Below are 18039 nucleotides of genomic sequence, written 5' to 3'. Positions count from 1 at the left end.
TTGGGCAGTTAATTAACTTTCACCTTCAAAATCTCAGCAGCTCGGACCAGACCTTCACAATAAAAGCCACCCTAGAGTGATATGGTCCATGTAGCACTGAGTATGGATAGATGATCTGTTAGGGAGTAGGAGGGAAACACTTTTCTACTGTTAAAGCTTACATTAACAATGAAATCACTGTGTTTTTATTACTTTTATTTTTCAAACTGTCAATCACTTTAACATGCCTTATTTTTTGTCCATTTCATCCTCCTTATAAATGTGGGCTTTTGGGCCTTTGGTACATTTGCTCTATCTCATAAAATCCCCATCCTCTTTCAGTACATGAACTTTCAATCTCCCATCTGTGATACACTTACAATTGATTTGGGAAAAAAATCAATAAAAAGCATCATTGTGTTTGTCATTGATCAGACCTGCCTACGGTGGTCGAGATTGCCCCGGCTCTGCTTTTGACTACCAGATGTGCAACACCGAGGAGTGTGCTGGCCCTTACGAAGACTTCCGTGCCCAGCAATGTGTCCAGAGGAGCAACAAATACCACAAAAACATAAAGCACACCTGGCTGCCATATGAGCACCCAGATGGTAAGTCTATGAAGTGCAAAGCAAAGTTGGCTCGGTGCTTCAGAGGTGAGCTGAAAAAGTTTCTCGCAAAGTGGACAGATGATATTTGCAGGAACAGCTGCTTGCACGCATATTCAGAGGGAGGTGGGAGTTTTCTGTCCACTGTGTCCCATCACGTGTGCTGATGCTTTTGTCAGACTCTGAAGATATGGATGCGTGCTCTTGTGTGTTTTCAGAAGGCCGAAAGTGTGAGCTCAGCTGCAAGTCAAAGGAAACAGGAGAGGTGGTGTTCATGAACCAGGTGATGCACGATGGGACTCGCTGCAGCTACACAGACCCCTTCAGTGTGTGCGCACGAGGAGAATGTCTGGTACGTCTTTACTGCGACTTTTGTGCACTCTTGGCATCTCTGAGACATGTAAAAAGTGGAGACTGTGCTTTTTCAACCTCCCTCAATGAGAAATCCAGAATTTATGAATATGCAAATGTTTTTCTTTTCAAACAATTGAAGGCGTCTTATTCTAAACTCTAAAGATTAAAGATGTAATATTAAACTGAGAGAAACTTTCTTTCTTATGTAAGTAATCAAACAAACAAACAAACAAATCACAGTTTAACTTGACACAGACTTTAAATGTCACATGTTTGGTAAATATGATTCACACTCTGAGTGAAATGTCATGTTAAAACCTAAATTGAAAAACAAAATCTTGTTTTAATTAACATTTTAATATTGCATTTAAACTAGCTGGCTTGTACATTCATTAGTGTTTCATTATGAAAACACATTGACTTTCTATGACAGTTTTAAACAAGAAAGCATATTCTTGCAGTGAAGTTGTAGGTTGAATAGCTAATTATCATTAAATTACTAGTTTATAAAGTTGAATGACTATTATATCATACGTGATTTTTTTAATATTAGTATAATCTAATGATGAATAACACTTGATAAATACCATTGTACCATAGGGAGTACTCAGGGTGCACTTTGAAAATAACAGGAAGAGCTAGTCACACATAAATTGATTTCTAAACTAAAAAAAAAAACAGACATATTATATTATATTTTGCCTCTTTATTAACCTTGAGCATAAATTTGTGTCTTTCATTGCTTGTAGCTCAGTCACTTAGTGTTTTGGCTGCAGTGTTAGTGTGTTTCCAGTATGCATCATCCTCCACCAGACTCCCATCCAGATGTGTGCAGCTTTTTTCCCATGGCATCATTCTCCCAGCGGAGTAACGTCAGTCTGGATAACAGCCAGAGGCACAGTTTACCCTGATTTGATTGACTGTCTTCTCCTCCTTCTTCCCTCACAGCACGTCGGCTGCGACAAGGAGGTTGGCTCGTACAAACAAGAGGACAAATGTGGAGTGTGCGAGGGGGACAACTCACACTGTCGCACCGTGAAGCTGACGCTCACCAAGACGCCCAAAAAGAACGGTAATTATCCACTACATGGACACACATCAGCAGCTATGCTTCATTAGAGTTATTATACCACACGGTTGTCATCATTTACACTCAAAACCACTTATCCAGAGGCCTTAGTCTTCTATCTCAGTGTCCTGCTTCAGAAATAATTGGCTGATATTACACTCCAGTGCAAAGACGTGCTGTTTCAGCCTCCTAGCTGAATCATGCTGTGTCTCCTTCCATTGTTAGGGATGCTGAAAATGTTCGACATCCCAATAGGAGCGCGCCACATTGTTATTGAAGAGAACGAAACCTCTCCTCATATTATTGGTAAGTGTCTCCCAAATCCTTTCCACAATTGCTACTCACTTAAAAAAATATTTGCAAATAAGTTTTTCATATTATTTCTTGTCATATCATATTATCATATTATGACTTGTACCTGAAAGTGTGTGCACTCACACATTTATCCAACCATGGCTTCTCACTATCAGGGAACTGCTGAGCCAGAATTGGACTTGCAGCTTTCCACTACATAACACGCTGTGTCTGTCTTTCTCTGTTGAATAGAGAACTCAAAAGACAACATGAAAAACTCAGAGAGAGTGAAGCAGTCGTTAACTTAGCTCAGCGTGTTAGAAAACTGCTCAGAGCTTCTGAGGTTCGGTTTTATGAGGCTCAGTGAGGTCCAAAGTGAAAACTTAAAGGTTGTAATAAATGTAGCTCATAGTGTAAGTCTGGCCCATTGGCTCAGGGTTTCAGAGGTTTCAAAGCTTTTTGGGTTGTGGGTTAAGTTATCAGGGAAGTAAGTGACATTTTGTTGTTTGACTTCCAAGGAGCCAGAAGGACCGCTGAGAAGTTCTGAGGTCAAGGGTTTGATCACTGGGGCCAAACCATTGAAGTCAATAACAAATACTGCTCAAGTTTTCTTTTCACAACTACCTCAGAGTTTGGGATATTTAAGGGCATGAGTCTGAGCTTCCACCAAGACCAAAGCTCAAAGACTCAACGGGTCTAAGGAATACAGCTGAGAAGTGTCTGACCCAACGGCTCATGGCGTTTGATCATTTCCATACTTTTTTTTAAAGTTGACTCAAGTGTCTCTGACCGAATAACTCAGTGTGTTAAAGTTCAGGTTTTACTGAAATGTGAAAGTTTTGACAAAACTTTTAAAACTCAAGTTGCAACTATAATATATACTATACTACTATCTTGTAGTTCCCCTCTTTGATAGGCAGACATGCAGGGCTGTACAGTAGGTCACCTATTGACAACTTCAAAAAAAAGTTATGCAGGTATGTTCATTGTTTTGGAAGAAAATCTTAAATAAAAGGGTTGTATTTGTATTTTTGTTTTCCTGAAATAGTGGGTCACATTTGGTTGGTGTAGTCCACTGTTAGTATTGTGTGTGTGTGTGTGTGTGTGTGTGTGTGTGTGTGAGAGAGAGAGAGACCATGTCACATAACTGTATTTGCTAGGTTATTTACCCTGTGAGACTAGCAGGGTAATTTAATTGATTGTTTCAGACATGAACACAGGGTCACCAAGTTCAACCTCTTTATTCAATAAAGAGGAACATTAAAAGGTCAGAACACACACACACAAACAAATACAACAAGCTCTGACCTCATTTGTCCAGATTTTAACACTATTTGGGGGAAAAAAAAGAAAAAAGATCTACAGAAAGATATCACACACTGCTGTTAAGATGAAACAGCTTGTTCCGCCCTCTACTGACACCGTATCATTTTCTGTTGTTGGGTCGTAAATAAACTTTACACACTTCACAACCACAGATGGACAAAGTTAATAGTCGAATCCAAGACAACAACAGTCATAAGTAGCTGGTGAATGTGCAGCCTAAGATACAAAGGAGTAAATCAGAGGATTCAATTGTGCAGTGATATTGTTTCAGCAGTAGTTATGACATGACTGATAGATAAAGCTTACACTACAACCAGAAACCAAATGTAGATGAATGTCATCAAACACTTACATTACTGGGATCATCTCTGAGCTCTGCACAGACAACCACTGGCTGAATACTTTAAATAGAAAGTCTGGGCTGCAGATCTATGTACAGTTGTTGCAATAAAATATGAAATAGTCAAATAAAAGAAAAAAGGAAGAAAGAAAATGAGAAAAAACAACAAATGACAACAAAAGAAAACAACATACAGTATGTGCATAAAGACACACAAACCTACAGTAACTCCTGAAACATCCACATTGTCTGCTGTTCAGTAAGTTTTAAACAACAGAGCTAAACGTGTCTCTGTTTCACCTCCTCTTAAGATTTTAGTGGAATTAATGATCTTTGTGGAACAAAATGAAATATAAAAATCTGGTGAGGATGAGGATTATACTTCAGAGAAGTCCACTGTGACCACTGTGGTTACATCTACTTTCTTCCCCCAAGGAGCAACTCTTCAAAGACAGCTTTTAAACATAAAGAGCATATTTGATAATCAAAAAAAAGACTTTTAGGAGAGTATTCCTTTACATTCATTTTTGAGATTAAAGAGAATGCCAGGACGCAAGGTTTATAAATAATTGCCACACACACAGTAATATGTAGCCTTTTCTTTTTTTAAACAATGAGTACTATAGGGTTGTCATGTGTATTTTAAGTCTATTATCGTGCCTTGTGGGATATGACAGATGTCTAATTATCACAGGAACTATTGTTGTGATGTGAAAACAGGATTCCTGTTAACAGCTTTAAATTGCAGCTGCATGTACATTATTGAACACTGCACAAGAAAGGCTTTACAGTATATACTCTATGTACCGCAAGTGCAATTTGCACATTAAAGAAGCACAGGTCTGTGAAAACGTGACAGACTTGTATCTCTGTGCTCACAATAGCTCTCTGTGTGACTGATGAGGCAACATCATCATGGCATTATTTCGCCAAACCCGTCTTCTCTTCTCTTTTCCTCTCTGGCTTTTATTAGCTCATGGGAAGAGGAGATGACACACAACTTGGGAGGAATTACTGTTGGCTAACCACGACGCCAAACATCTCAAAATACATACTGACACAATCCCCCTCCCTCTTAAAGGAAAATCTCTTGGCGAGGGATGGGTTCCTCCTGAATTTCTGATCAATTTTTGAGATTTTTTAATGAATGAAACTCAAAACTACACGATGTGCACTCATTCTTTCCCACCACACATGCATAAAATACTTTCTCTCTTCATCACTGACAGCTGTGAAGAATCAAGTTACTGGAAACTTCATACTGAATGCAAAAAGTGAAGACGCTGAATCAAAGACCTTCATTGAAAATGGTCTACAGTGGGAGTACTCCATGGACGCCGAGAAGGAGAACCTAAAAACGAGCGGGCCTCTGCACGAAGGCATTGTAGTTCTGGTGGGTGGGACTGGATCGTCTATTGTTTCTTTGCTTTTTCCTCGGATTCATTATATATTAACCTAATAAACATTATTTGTCCTTGAATCGCAGGTCATTCCCCAGGAAGAGGATGTAAAAGTCAGCTTGACGTATAAGTATATAATACATGAAGACCTGTTACCGCTTATTACCAACAACAATGTACTTCTGGCTGAACTGGACACCTATGAGTGGGCACTGAAGAGCTGGTCTCAGTGCTCCAAACCTTGTGGGGGAGGTCAGTGAGTGTATGTGTAATAAAAAGAAAAAAAAAATAATGTAGAAAACAAAGTAAGCTTTAAATTGTAGATCTGTGTGTTTGCTATTTCAATTTTTTTCGGTGTAAAATTTTATTTTCCCTGTTTCATTTAATTATAAATCAAACATGTTTAGATTCGTTTTTTTTGTAGCCATAGATTAGGTTGCATAGAGCATAAAGGAAGTGCAATGATCGAAAGTTGAAAAACATTTTAGCCTCACATTTAACTGTATAATTGACTCTTCTTGTTATAATCCTCTTCTATCTCAGGCATACAGTACACAAAATACGGGTGCAGGAGGAAGAGTGACAGCCGTTTGGTTCATCGCAACTTTTGTGAAACCAGCAAAAAGCCCAAACCCATCCGCAAACGCTGCAATGTGCAGGAGTGCAGCCAGCCCACGTAAGTGACCTTTAGACGATTCATCTATACATTCATTTCAAAATCTAATGCGGCATGAAAAGTGGTGATAATAGCTCTGTGACCATACATGCTGCCAGGTATGGTTCGTGCTATTATAGAAGAAAAGTGAGTTCTTACTCTAACTAATGGAGGGGAAAAAATTCAATTGCAATGGAAAGCTTTTCAAAGAGCCTGCTGTGTTGACAGGTGGGTGGTGGAAGAGTGGAGCCCCTGCAGTAAGACCTGCGGGAAGCTTGGCTACCATACGAGAGTGGTGCAGTGCATGCAGGCTCTCCACAACGGCACCAACAGACTCGTCCACAGCAAACACTGCACCGAGAACCGTCCCGAGACCAGGCGAGCCTGTAACCACACCGTATGCCCCGCCCAGTGGAGGACAGGGGCGTGGTCTCAGGTGAGCCAGTTCTTACCTGATCTTAGCTCATTTACATTCATGCAGCACTACTGAATTCAATCAGAAATGTTCCTCTGACTCTATACCCCTTAAAGATATAGTTCAACATTTTGAAAAATTGGCCCTGAGTTATTTTCAAGGTAAATTCATGCAAAACCGCTGCCCCCTGCAGCCCTGTCAGGGGCAGTTTTTGGGCCAGCAGTCTCTGCATTTTCTCATAGCGTGGTGAATGTGCAGGTCACAACTTGTCTACGAGAGCGTTTTGGAGTTGTTCGATTGTGTATTTGATGAGTTTGATGAGGGAAACCAAGAAATCCCATTAGCCTCTGTAGCGTAGCTCTGAACAGCTCGCGGTTCTGCTCCGCCATTCTAAAAATAGCTTGCACCAAAAATTTAAGGTAACGAACCTACTGCTAAAACAATAGGGATTATGGCAATGGGCCAATTTGCCAAAATGTTGAACTATCCCTTTAACACTCACTGCCCTGTGGGTCTTATAGCTTCGAATTAATGCCGGCCCCACTGGACAGTGGGTGTTCAGGGGTTAACTACATATTTTGAAGATATTTATTTTGAAATGAAAACCAACAGAATAAAGTGCATGATATAAAACTGTATGTAAAACTTCTTGCATTATACAATTTCACCATTGCTAATGTTTAACTTATGCTTATTCAATGAGGACTTTGTTTACTGCAGCTCAGAGAGGTCATTTCTTCTTGCTGGAGGACAAACAACACTGCATGTACTGTACACATAAAGCCAGAGTGCATATCAAGTTAAACCAATCTTTTTCTCATTTAAAAGAAAAACAAGAAAGATTCCAAGTCCTTTTAAGTGGAAATGAAGACCTAAAAAGAAAATGAGCTCATACAAAATAAACCCCACAGCTTTAAAATATAGAGGGATGTCAAGGCTTTATTTTGAAGAAGCTATGAATATTCTGGCACGAAACAAAAGGTTTGTTTTGTTGCTCATGGGGTAAATATGCCGTGATTAGAAGCAAATTACCAGATTGGACGCCAATGTCAAAATTAAACTGGCACATGTGGTAGATGTTGACTGTGTCTGTCAAGAGTTAGTTTGAAAGCTTTTGTTTTTTTAAATATTTACTTAGCTGCTACTACGCTGTAATAACACTTTGGCTTTAACTTGTGTGTGTGTGTGTGTGTGTGTGTGTGTGTGTGTGTGGTGTTTGTGTATTAGTGCTCGGTGACATGTGGCGAAGGAATCCAACAAAGGCAGGTGGTTTGCAAGGCCAGCGACAACACAATCGGAGAATGCGAGGGTGAAAAACCAGAAACAGTCCTCATCTGTGAACTAAGTCCTTGTCCAGGTGAGATACCCGTACACAACACTTACACAGCTGATCAGTTTGCTGCCCATTTCAAATATAGGCTACTATTAAAGAAACTGGGTCATTTCTGTTATGTGATGGATGGATGCAGAGAGACTGTAAAGAACTGGCACTGAGTGTGTGGGTAGTTATGATCCCCTGACAATAGATTTAAAAGCAAGGACAAGAAAAGGAAACTTGATTTAGGATGTTGTGTTCCTGTGACTCACAGGTAATCTCACAGCCAGATTAAACTAAACATGTGGGTGCAGGATAACTGCTTCATGCACATGAGCTGAATTCGTTAAAAATTAAAAGTTACTGTAAAAATTGTTGATTTTTATTCACTGAGAAACAAGAAAACTCTCATGTGCAATTTCAACAATTGATGTAATTGTGACAAATCATAGGCTGTTTGTCACTCTGGGACACCATTAACAAAAACATTATGTCACCATGACTAAAGTTTCTGCTCCCACGGTGAATAACAGCAGCTGTTGTACAGTAACAGCACGTTTTGTTCTCAACATGTTTACAGAAACAGATGAACCGACATCGACTTTATTTTGTTCATACAGACAAGCTTTTATTAAGTCGGTCTGAATATCTTCCCATTTCATTTAATTATCTTTATTTTCCTTTCCCCTTATCTGTTTCTATTAATGTACAGCACTTTGAGATTTATATCTGTTTAAAGGTGCAGTACAATGGAATTTACTTCACTAGTACAAAGAGCCCTCTGAATGCTAACTGTCTAAGGAAAGAAAGAAAGCAAGATGTTTCAGCTTCTTTGTCTGTGCTGATGCCCTCGTGCAGATTTTATCACACTGTTGCCTTTTCAAAGACCTGAGACCTGTTTTCCTATCCTGCCCTGTGCAGACCAGTGAGTGGAAAAGAGCGGTTTTTGTCAAAAACATGACGTCCAGGTTGTGCCCTCCCTGTGTTCTGTAAATAGCACCAGGCATTATTATAGGTCTCCTAACAACCCGGCTCTTGTTTTCCTAAAGCAGCATGAGGTTGTCAAGAAGTTTTCTCTGGTCTCGTGGCTCCTGTTTTAACCTCTTTATGTAGGAATTTTTTTTTAAAGCCTCATTTTTGTTCCATCTTTCCTGTTGTGCCCTCCAGGACAGCCAGTGTCTTCTCTCACTGTTGAAACAATGGGGAACTCCACCATGAAAGATGAAACTCTAAACCAAAGGGTTCCTGAAAATCCTGTCCACAAAATCTCTTCAAGTAAGTCAATGTATTGTTTGTTTTAGAAAGCACTCACATCCGGCTAAACTCAATCATCTATACAGTAGAGGTGTTTTTCTCCCACTCTCGTTGATGTCTTCTCTTTTATTACTAGATGAGCCATGTCTTGGGGATAAATCGATTTTCTGTCAAATGGAGGTTCTTGCCCGTTATTGTTCCATCCCTGGATATAATAAGCTCTGCTGTGAGTCTTGCAACAAGAAAGAAAACCTGGGCACTCATGTTCCTGACCTCCAGGACGCAGTGGCCTCAGTTGAACCTGAGCCCTCCTTTCCTTCTCAGCCTTCGTCACCCATGGCTGCTCTACCCACTACGACCCAGAGCCCGCCCCAAACCACTAAAGCCATCTTCAGACGGCTACGTTCCACTGCCCCAGTACCAACCACCACCGCCACCGCTGCTGAAGCCTCGCCATCCACAGGTGCTGCTCTGCCCCAGGTTCCCACCGGCGACCCCTTCCTCACAGCTGGGGAGGGAGACTCAAACCCGGGGCCTCTTCTACCTCCAGGGCCGCTACGGCCCACAGCAGACTCCAGTGGAGGTGCCTCTAAAGAGCACAGTCCAAACAGCACTTTAGGCCCAGTCGCTTCCAGGTCAAGAAGGGACGATTTAGGATCAGAGAGGGACTCGACTCACAGAACCCTGTCAGCTCAGAAATAATGAACAGTGAGCGATGTTGTGAACGTGCTGCTCAGTGAGACGGTCTCGTACATCAGCTCACCCTTTGCAGCATCTGATAGACTTGCAGTCTTACTGCAGATATTTTCTTTTTTTTTTTTTTTTGAAGATTTTTTTTTCCATGCCAGTGAACTGACCAGTGATGGTTACCTCATCAAATCTCCAGAGTGACCTGCGTCGCTCTACCCTCTGTGCTTCAAAAACAAAACGGAAGAAAAAAAAAAAGTTGTCAAAACGAAGGTGCTGTAAAACTAAAACGACTACAAGACGTGTTCAAAATGTGATGACTGCATTGCTACATTCATGTTTTTATCTGTGTACAGTTGTGTAAGCCTGTTTTTCAAGTGCATTAGAACTACTATTGAACTGGTTTTGTGAACATGAGGAAAGGTCAAAGCAAGGCCATGGTTGCATACCATCTGCCTCTGTTGGCCATGGAGGTGTATGGGTCACTATGGAGTCTTGAGTGTGCCCGCAGAAGATTTACAGACCTTAGCTGTGTTCATTTACAATCAATTCAAAAGTTAATCAAATTTAAAAACATTTAATTTTATATTTACCAATTAAATTAGAATTTAAACGATATATTTAAGGTCTAAGGAGACTTTATCCCCTTGTTCTTGTTATAGCTGGTCAAATAATAGACATAAGCAGAGTGTGAGTAAATGTAATTGTAATTTCCATAATAAATTGTAATAATATTTTTTGTATCATACAAATGCTAATTTAATTAATAAATCTGTCAGTTTTAAATTGATTATAATGAAATACTTGTTAAGTCTATAATTACTCTACTGGCACACTCCAGGCTTCATAGTCATCATTCCTGGCAGGGAGTGTCATGGCGTCTCTGTCCCGTCGGTGCTCATTTTTTTGTTGTTGTTGTTGTTGCTGTCCACATCCAACGTACTGGTGAATATCCTCACTGATAAGCAGTGAGGGTAATCCCCACTGTAGCATGCCCTCTGTCTGCCTTTGTGGAGTCAGTTATTTACGCTTTAAAAACGAAAAGATTTTCAAAAAAAAACAAAAAAACACATTATGATATTTTTTGTAACTGATATATTTTTGAGATAATAATGTATATAGTGTAAATTTCAAGTTATGATAAGTCATGTTTTGCAATATGGAAAATACAGGTGATGCTGTAAGTCTACAGACTGTGGTTGGTCATACTGTTACACCATTCCTGCATTGCAGTTTGTAACATCATTATGTTTATTGTATAGTTCTTGTATATACATACGTGAATGAAAGCTTTAAATGTTAATATTTATTGAATTTTTAAGTGGTATGGAGAACAAAGTAAAAGACATTTGAAAGAACTATGATTCACTTTCCTCTGTTTTGTTATTGCTTTATTATTATTTCTTTTAGAAATAGCTGTTTCATTTACAGTAGATTGAGCTTTTTCCTACTAGACTTTCAAGGAAGGACATGGATGTACTGCGAATGAAAAGAGAAGCTTCTTTAGCCTGACCTTGTCCTGGCTCTTGATTTAAATTCTGTACACTTAAAAAACTCAAATAACCACATAGCATTCTTCATATTTATCAGATACTGTATCCTTATTGCCATTGCTAAAAATGCTCAAATACTAACAAAGATAAAATGATGAAAATGACTCAAAATATGCACATTCAGGCACTTTATTTTGTCCAGTCATATGCAGAGTGCAGTTAGTCATGTGTGATGACTCCTAATCAAGGAATCATAATGAGGTTTGATCAGTACACTTGACATTAATTCCTATTATAAGCCAGTTTCCCTGGGCCAGACTGGCCCTGGCTGCTGACACCGGTCTCTGCCAGCTCTGCTCTTCTCTGCAGAGCGTTGTAGCAGACCTTCTCCTCCAGGCTGCATTTCTGCCCCTGCTGAAAGGGCAGCAGTTCTGCCAGGCTGTCACCAGGCCTCCATCACCCAGTCGTCCCCTGCGATGACAGGGTGATGCTGCCGCGTGGGTGTCGCACAGACTCAGTCAGCCCAGGGTGGCGCTCGCTGTGAGACGTCTGCGGAGGTGTCTGGTGAATTCCAGCTGTGCTCGGGGCAAAGCCTGATTGACAATGGACTTTGGCAGCCAGCCCTGTGAACAAAAGTTGCCTCAGTTAAGTCCCAGTGAACAAAGGAGCATCTACTGTTCATATGCAAAATAGCACAGCAAATTAGTATTCAGTGTGGCAGTACGCACCAGTAGCAAAAGTCATATCAAAATGAAATAAGAAACAATAGTGAGGATAAGAAAAATTGTTGTTTGGCCAAAATAAAATTGATTCAAGGTCCGCTTACTAGATTTTTCTCAATCTTTCAGTCCCATCTAGCAAGTTTCATTAAGGGATAGAGTTTATGTAGATGTAAGTCTCTGCTGTGTTGGCAACTGAAATGTCTTCATGACAAAACAGCAATCTCTATCAGCTGATGAAGACCAGGGGACCCATCCTTATCTACAGTTGCGGCTCCGGAAAGGTGGCAGCTTATTCATCGTAAACCACCAGCTCCTCATTCATCACTTCTCTCACACTGATTGATTGTGCTGTTTATTTGCTCATCCACCACACACCTCACACCACTTCTCAGGTCTGCCTCCTTGTCTTAGTTGCCTGCATACTTATTTATTCCGCATACCCTTTTTTTCTTACAAAATTGTGTACTTCGCATCAGAGTAATTTGTATCTGTTCCACTGAAGGATGAAGGAGGCGCTTGATGCTTACCGAGAGCATAATGAGTGAAACCAGATCAAATATTTAGAAGCGATTTAACAGCAGTAATTCTAATTAAGCACTTTTCCATGCTGAAAACCACAGATCGATTTAGGATGTGTGGGTCTGTGTGGTTCAGTTATTCAGTTGTTTATCACTGGGCACAGCAGAAAACATTCAATCTGAAGAGTCCCACTGCTCACCAGGAGGAAGCCTGGGAGAAGTGGCGGAGTAACAACAGATACATATTGCACACACCAGAGTCCTGTTTTTCCTTTCTATGTTCCCTGTATAAATTTGTTTACCTTCACGTCCATATTAAGAAGCCACGTGAAGCGGCTTTTTCTTGTGTTCCCATCTAGAGCCTGTACGATGATGCAGCCGGGTCCATCCTCAGCTCTGTAAACATGTAGGCAAAGTCATTGGTCCATTAGTATTCAGCCAATGATTGATTACATATTATTATGGATCAGTTACTTGGCTCATAGTAGGAAAATGGGATCGGACAACATCAAACATGTTTTTTGTATTCATAACTGCATATAAATGTAACATTTACCAAACCCAAATGTTAGTTACATCATAAATACAGGCATGTGAGTTAAGGGATTACCATTATGGTGCTGTGTTAGCATTTAGCACCACAAAGAACTGCTACTGCAGCCATAGACTTTAAAGTCTTCATTTTTGACATGTACATTTAGCCAGCCAAGTATCTTCAAACATGACATGTTTTAACTCTAATCTATTGTTGTATTCCTCTATCAACACATTTGTGACGTTTGTCCAATAAAACATTTTCTACACAAGATATGAGAGCAGACGTTTAAGGCCACTGATGTTCTTCTTCAATGCTGTGCAAATTACCACAGACTGTCATAAGACATTAAAATGCCACAATAGAAAATAACACCGGATTTGTTGCTGTCGAGTCAAAGGTGTTTTCCCATTTTGTACTGACATTTCACCATCTGGAGGACGGAGATTACCTCACACAGACACTGTATGTTATGAGAGTTGAATGGAAACTACAGCCTGCTCTGCAGATGATCCTCCTACCTCACAAACCCGGCTTGTGGTGGGAATGAGTCCAGTTGAATCGCTGCTCCTCCGAGATAAACGCTGGAGTTTTGTTTGCAACTATGCCTGACACTGAGGAAATCCCTCTGGCCTATCAGATTTCCTGCTGTCTCAGCTGAAACTTCATGAGTGACAATTGTTTCAGGTCCAACATGCTTCAGAACCTACAACAAGAGACACAAATAAGTTTGCAAATCACATCTCGGACTGCAGGATGAAACTGCAAGTACAGTTCTTACTGCTAACAAGTGTCAGTGAACTAAGGCTTTTAAAAAGAAATGTGAGCACAAAGATCTTCATGGTATGTGATATTTTTTACAGGTTTCATTGCTTATGAAATATCCAATTATTTGCAGTAACCTTTGAAATATTCAAAGGTCAGCAGCTCACTTTGATATGCTGTATGCTGGGGTTCCACTGGTGCATCTCCTCCACTCTGACAAACAGCAGGTCGTAGAGCTCGTCCACACCGGCCTCCAAGACCGCCTCCAGTCGGAAGACCCTCCTGGCCCCCGGCACCAATTTGCTACAGATCACGTCCCCGTTGTTCTTGAAAGGAGCAGCAAACAAGCATGGACGTGTAACAATAAAAAAAATATTTACTTTGAGACTTTTTATTTATTCAAAGGAGATGTGAACTTTGGAGAAGGAACTTGTGTTGTTACCTCTGCGATCTCGACCTTCCATCCTTCTTTGTCCTCCAACATGCTGAGAGCCTTCCTCATCGCTTCTTGACCTTGTTGTACATAGAACAGCTGATCTTCTTTTGATGGCATGGGCTTCACATCTTCTGGTTTGGGCTCTGTAAAATGTTTTTTTCTTCATTATATTTACAACAACTACACGAGAAAATAATATTTAAGTCAATAGAGTGCAGTTTACTTACCAGTAAAATTCCAACCAGCAGCCACTCTCATGTGATGTTGGATTTGTCCCCATCTCTGCAGGTGTGTGATCTCCTGGCCTATCACTGCCATGGCTGTACGTTGAAGTCCTGCATGATTGAACAGTGAAATGTGTTGCAAACAAAAAGAGGTGAAATTCTGCACCGCATTTGCATCAATTTGCATAAAAAAGGAATTAAGATAAAGTGTTTACCTGCCATACTCCTCAGATGTGGGTAGGAGATGCCACAGCAGAGCTTAACAACAGCACGCAGCATACTGGCTGTCTCGGGCAGTGACAGCAAAGGAACAGAACGAGACGCTGGTCTTTATATGGCCTGTGAAGGACGCTCCATTGAGATAAGCCACGAGAGGAAGATAGGAGCTGTTCTGAATTTTGTTTTGAAGGCCACACTTGACAAGAGGTTTGGTAGCAGAAACACAACACAAGAGTAACTGCTCTGACAATTTATCACATTTGTGTTTAAAGTTTGAATAACAGTTTTAAGACCCAGTTTTAAGACCCAGATAGGAAAACTGGAATGTTTCATTTTTCACTTTCATATACTTTAGCAGCTCAAGCCATGAATGATGGCAGAAACACCACATAGCAATCACATAAGAGATGTTATTTCTGCATATTAAGATGAAGTAGATAACCAGCAGAGTGGTCAATGTATGATTGGTTCCAGTAATCATGCACAATCACACACTAATGATCCAAGAGGTTATCACTCTCCACAAAGCCGGGTGCAAAGTGTCACTTGCTGGTTAGCATGCTAACTATGTAGAAGAGGCGTAATAGGGACATGGGTTAATACTGGCATTTCTTTGCATCTTGAGTTACTGGTGGTAACTATATATATATAGGCCTATTTTTAATTTTTTAATTTTTTTTAATTTTTTTTTAAATTTTAATTTAAATTTTTCAGGAATAGTTGTGTGAAGTATACAATGTTTTTGTGAACAAATCAGCAAATCTGATCTATAGGATTATCCAGGAAGTCCAATGCTGAACACACAACACATCCTATTTACTAAACAGCTGTAAATGCTTATGCTAGCTACATAGTAAAAGCAAGACACACAAATAGGTCCTTTTCTTTGAAATCATATAAGCTGTCGTACCTTCCAAGATGATGCTGGTTGATAATGGGCTCTAGTATGCACAGCTCCACCTGGATTAACCGGTTTGTCCAATAATGTAAGACAGGAAACAAAGGAGCAGCATTAAGTTCAGGAAGTAGTGGAGCTGTGCAAAGAGTCCATAATCTCTGGTGAGAGCACAGCAAATGAATCTAACCAAGTGGTTTAGAAGGTTCAATCTCTCAAAGAACTTACCTTTCCTATTAGGAAGACTGCAATGTTTCAAGCCAAACATGGCTCTTTGTCAGTGCTGCTGCTAAACTTTCTGTCAAATTTAACTGAAGTCTAGTTTTTCCGGTATTTTTTAATTTTATTAAAAGTATGACATGCAGTGTCCTCTTAGCTTTTATGGGCTGCATTGTCTGACAAAACACATCTTGTTTTAATGGTACAAGCATACTCAGTGCAAAAATAAAAATAAAATTGACTCTAATTTGATCTAGTACCTTAGTCCAATGCCAAAATAAAATACTACCCATGAGAATCTTAAGGGCACATGCAAGACTAGAGGCATGAAGGTGATAAATAAGGCTAAATCAAAGGCACAAATAATCAATTCCAGATCATAATTACAGACAAGCAAAAATTTCCACACAGGTTTTATATTCAGCTCACTACACATACTGATTTGTAGCAACCACAAGACACGAGAGTCTAAATCTCCAGGAGCCAGAAGGAATTTGTGAGAAATTTCAGTTTATTTTGGCCAGAGCCCTGACATGTGACCTTGAGAGACAGCAAAGATTAGAGCCGCTTTGTAAGGACGACTGCCACGCTGATAAACCAGCACTGGATTGTGTGAAAAGATGCAATGTACTTGTGTTTGCACCACTTCACAACAATGTAAACCACTGAAATCAGGTTGTGAGGCAGGAAGAATTTTGAAGAAAATTTCTATCAATATGATTCCACAAGTCATTTTTTATCATCATCCTCATAATATAAGTCTTCTAAATGCTAATTATGGGTCTATAAGAAAAAACCCGGCCCTGATGGGCTCTGTTACACCCATCAGGAGGAAATCTTTGCATACGAGCTAAGCCAAATGGTAATTAGATGTCAGAGAGGTTGGAGACGGAGATTGTAAGTGACATCTAGACTGCACAAGTCACACACTTGTGCCTGCAGATGTTGGACACAGAGGAAATAAGAAGGTGGTCAAAAGAGAGAGGGGGATGTTAATCCTCCTTTGATGAGCAGCTCAGAGAGATCAGAGGAAAAAGTCTGGTTAGTAATCCTGTGTGAATAATAATGATCCCAGGTACAAAGGTTAAAAATGTAATGTTTTTTAGTTTTTTTTTTTTAGTTTAATTTGTTTATTTGTTCATCCAACCCTCTCTGCATAGATTCATTTTCAGAATAACAGCTAATTACCATGTATATGATGCATGATTGCATAACACAATAATGAGTATTCATTCATCCAACAGTTGATATTTATTTTAATTATATAGTTACCATGCATTTGTGAATTTGGATCTCTATATTATACAGTATAAGTTCTAATGCACTTTGTTCATTCATTTTTCATACACAAATCTCTAAACAAAGTCTTTTTTAATAGTTTTTAGACACATTGGTTTCTGATTTCATTGACTCATTGTTTATCCATTCATTCCTTCATTAATTGGAACCAACTGATTTCCATGTTATTGGATATGGTATCAATGTGAATTATAATTTCTAGAAACCAATGGTTACATTTCATAACTCATTCAGTAATTATTGTCATGGTGGTTTCCTATTATAGTTCCAGAAACTGGTTCATGTTTTCATTTAGTTTCACTACCTGATTGAATAATTGCTTTTGATTTACTCCCCCGTCACTGAGCAGACCTCCTTTATTTACTTAGACTCCCTCTTCAGTCTGGCTACAATATCTTTGGAATCTGGGAAGAAAAAACCAAAACATATCTACTTTCAGCTGTGCAGTCTCACTTTGACACAGCTCCACTTCCCTCTCCTCATATGACCATTACATTAGTGAGGTTAGTGTTGTGTGTGAGTGAGTGTGTATTTCTATGTGTGTGTGAAGGCAGGTTACTGTCATATTTGCGAAATATTTGGTAGAGGGCCAGTGCCTCCCTCTCCACTCAATGCTGCCTTGCGGAAGTGTTTGCTGATAGAGCACGGGGAAAGCAGCTGCCTCTTATCGCCCGGAGCCAACAGGTGTCCTTGTGAGAAGGATTCATGACGTGAATGCTGAACTTCACCTGCTGACCAGGCCAGCTGACCTCAAACTGCGGTCACGCCACCAGGGACGAGATGTGGCAAGGATTTGTTTGAGAACTCCAGGAAGTGTAAAGTATGTGGCCTTTCATGCTGTTATGCTGCACAGCATTAAGGTGCTACAGTATAAAATGGGTCTTTGTCACAATTTTTCGAGCTGAAAATGTGAGTTGTCCATGAAGTGTTGGTGATGTGTTGCAGTGAATGCATTCAGAGATGCATTCAGCTTTTTTTCATGGCCAACGCAGCATTATAATATTCTAGTTGTCTTAACTGT

The 18039-nt window shown here is 39.9% G+C and overlaps 2 protein-coding genes across 3 annotated transcripts in view; one reads left to right on the top strand and one right to left on the bottom strand.

Annotated features, from left to right (window-relative positions):
- Nucleotides 1-9951, top strand: part of adamts14 (ADAM metallopeptidase with thrombospondin type 1 motif, 14) — a 44248-nt gene extending 34297 nt beyond the window's left edge. For both annotated transcript variants that reach the window (XM_085760786.1, XM_085760785.1), the window contains exons 12-22: nucleotides 415-587; nucleotides 803-936; nucleotides 1887-2010; nucleotides 2233-2313; nucleotides 5197-5360; nucleotides 5454-5619; nucleotides 5911-6043; nucleotides 6251-6458; nucleotides 7665-7794; nucleotides 8920-9027; nucleotides 9143-9951. In XM_085760786.1, the coding sequence (XP_085616912.1) occupies nucleotides 415-587; nucleotides 803-936; nucleotides 1887-2010; nucleotides 2233-2313; nucleotides 5197-5360; nucleotides 5454-5619; nucleotides 5911-6043; nucleotides 6251-6458; nucleotides 7665-7794; nucleotides 8920-9027; nucleotides 9143-9708 (1987 nt within the window). In that variant the 3' untranslated portion in view covers nucleotides 9709-9951. The remainder of the gene's footprint in view (nucleotides 1-414; nucleotides 588-802; nucleotides 937-1886; nucleotides 2011-2232; nucleotides 2314-5196; nucleotides 5361-5453; nucleotides 5620-5910; nucleotides 6044-6250; nucleotides 6459-7664; nucleotides 7795-8919; nucleotides 9028-9142) is intronic.
- Nucleotides 9952-11377: 1426 nt separating this feature from the next.
- Nucleotides 11378-14738, bottom strand: star2 (steroidogenic acute regulatory protein 2). The gene is made up of 7 exons (XM_085761061.1): nucleotides 14602-14738; nucleotides 14390-14497; nucleotides 14169-14305; nucleotides 13894-14052; nucleotides 13483-13667; nucleotides 12729-12822; nucleotides 11378-11809 (listed from the first exon to the last, which is right to left on the bottom strand). Exons 1-7 carry the CDS (start codon nucleotides 14663-14665, stop codon nucleotides 11705-11707), a joined length of 852 nt encoding a protein of 283 aa, XP_085617187.1. The 5' UTR covers nucleotides 14666-14738; the 3' UTR covers nucleotides 11378-11704.
- Between the last annotated feature and the right edge of the window lie 3301 nt (nucleotides 14739-18039).

The sequence above is a fragment of the Trachurus japonicus genome, chromosome 19 (genome assembly GCF_045865225.1).
Source record: "Trachurus japonicus isolate A0001 chromosome 19, Traja_1.0".
NCBI lineage: Eukaryota > Metazoa > Chordata > Actinopteri > Carangiformes > Carangidae > Trachurus > Trachurus japonicus.
This window is presented reverse-complemented; position numbering and strand designations above follow the sequence as displayed.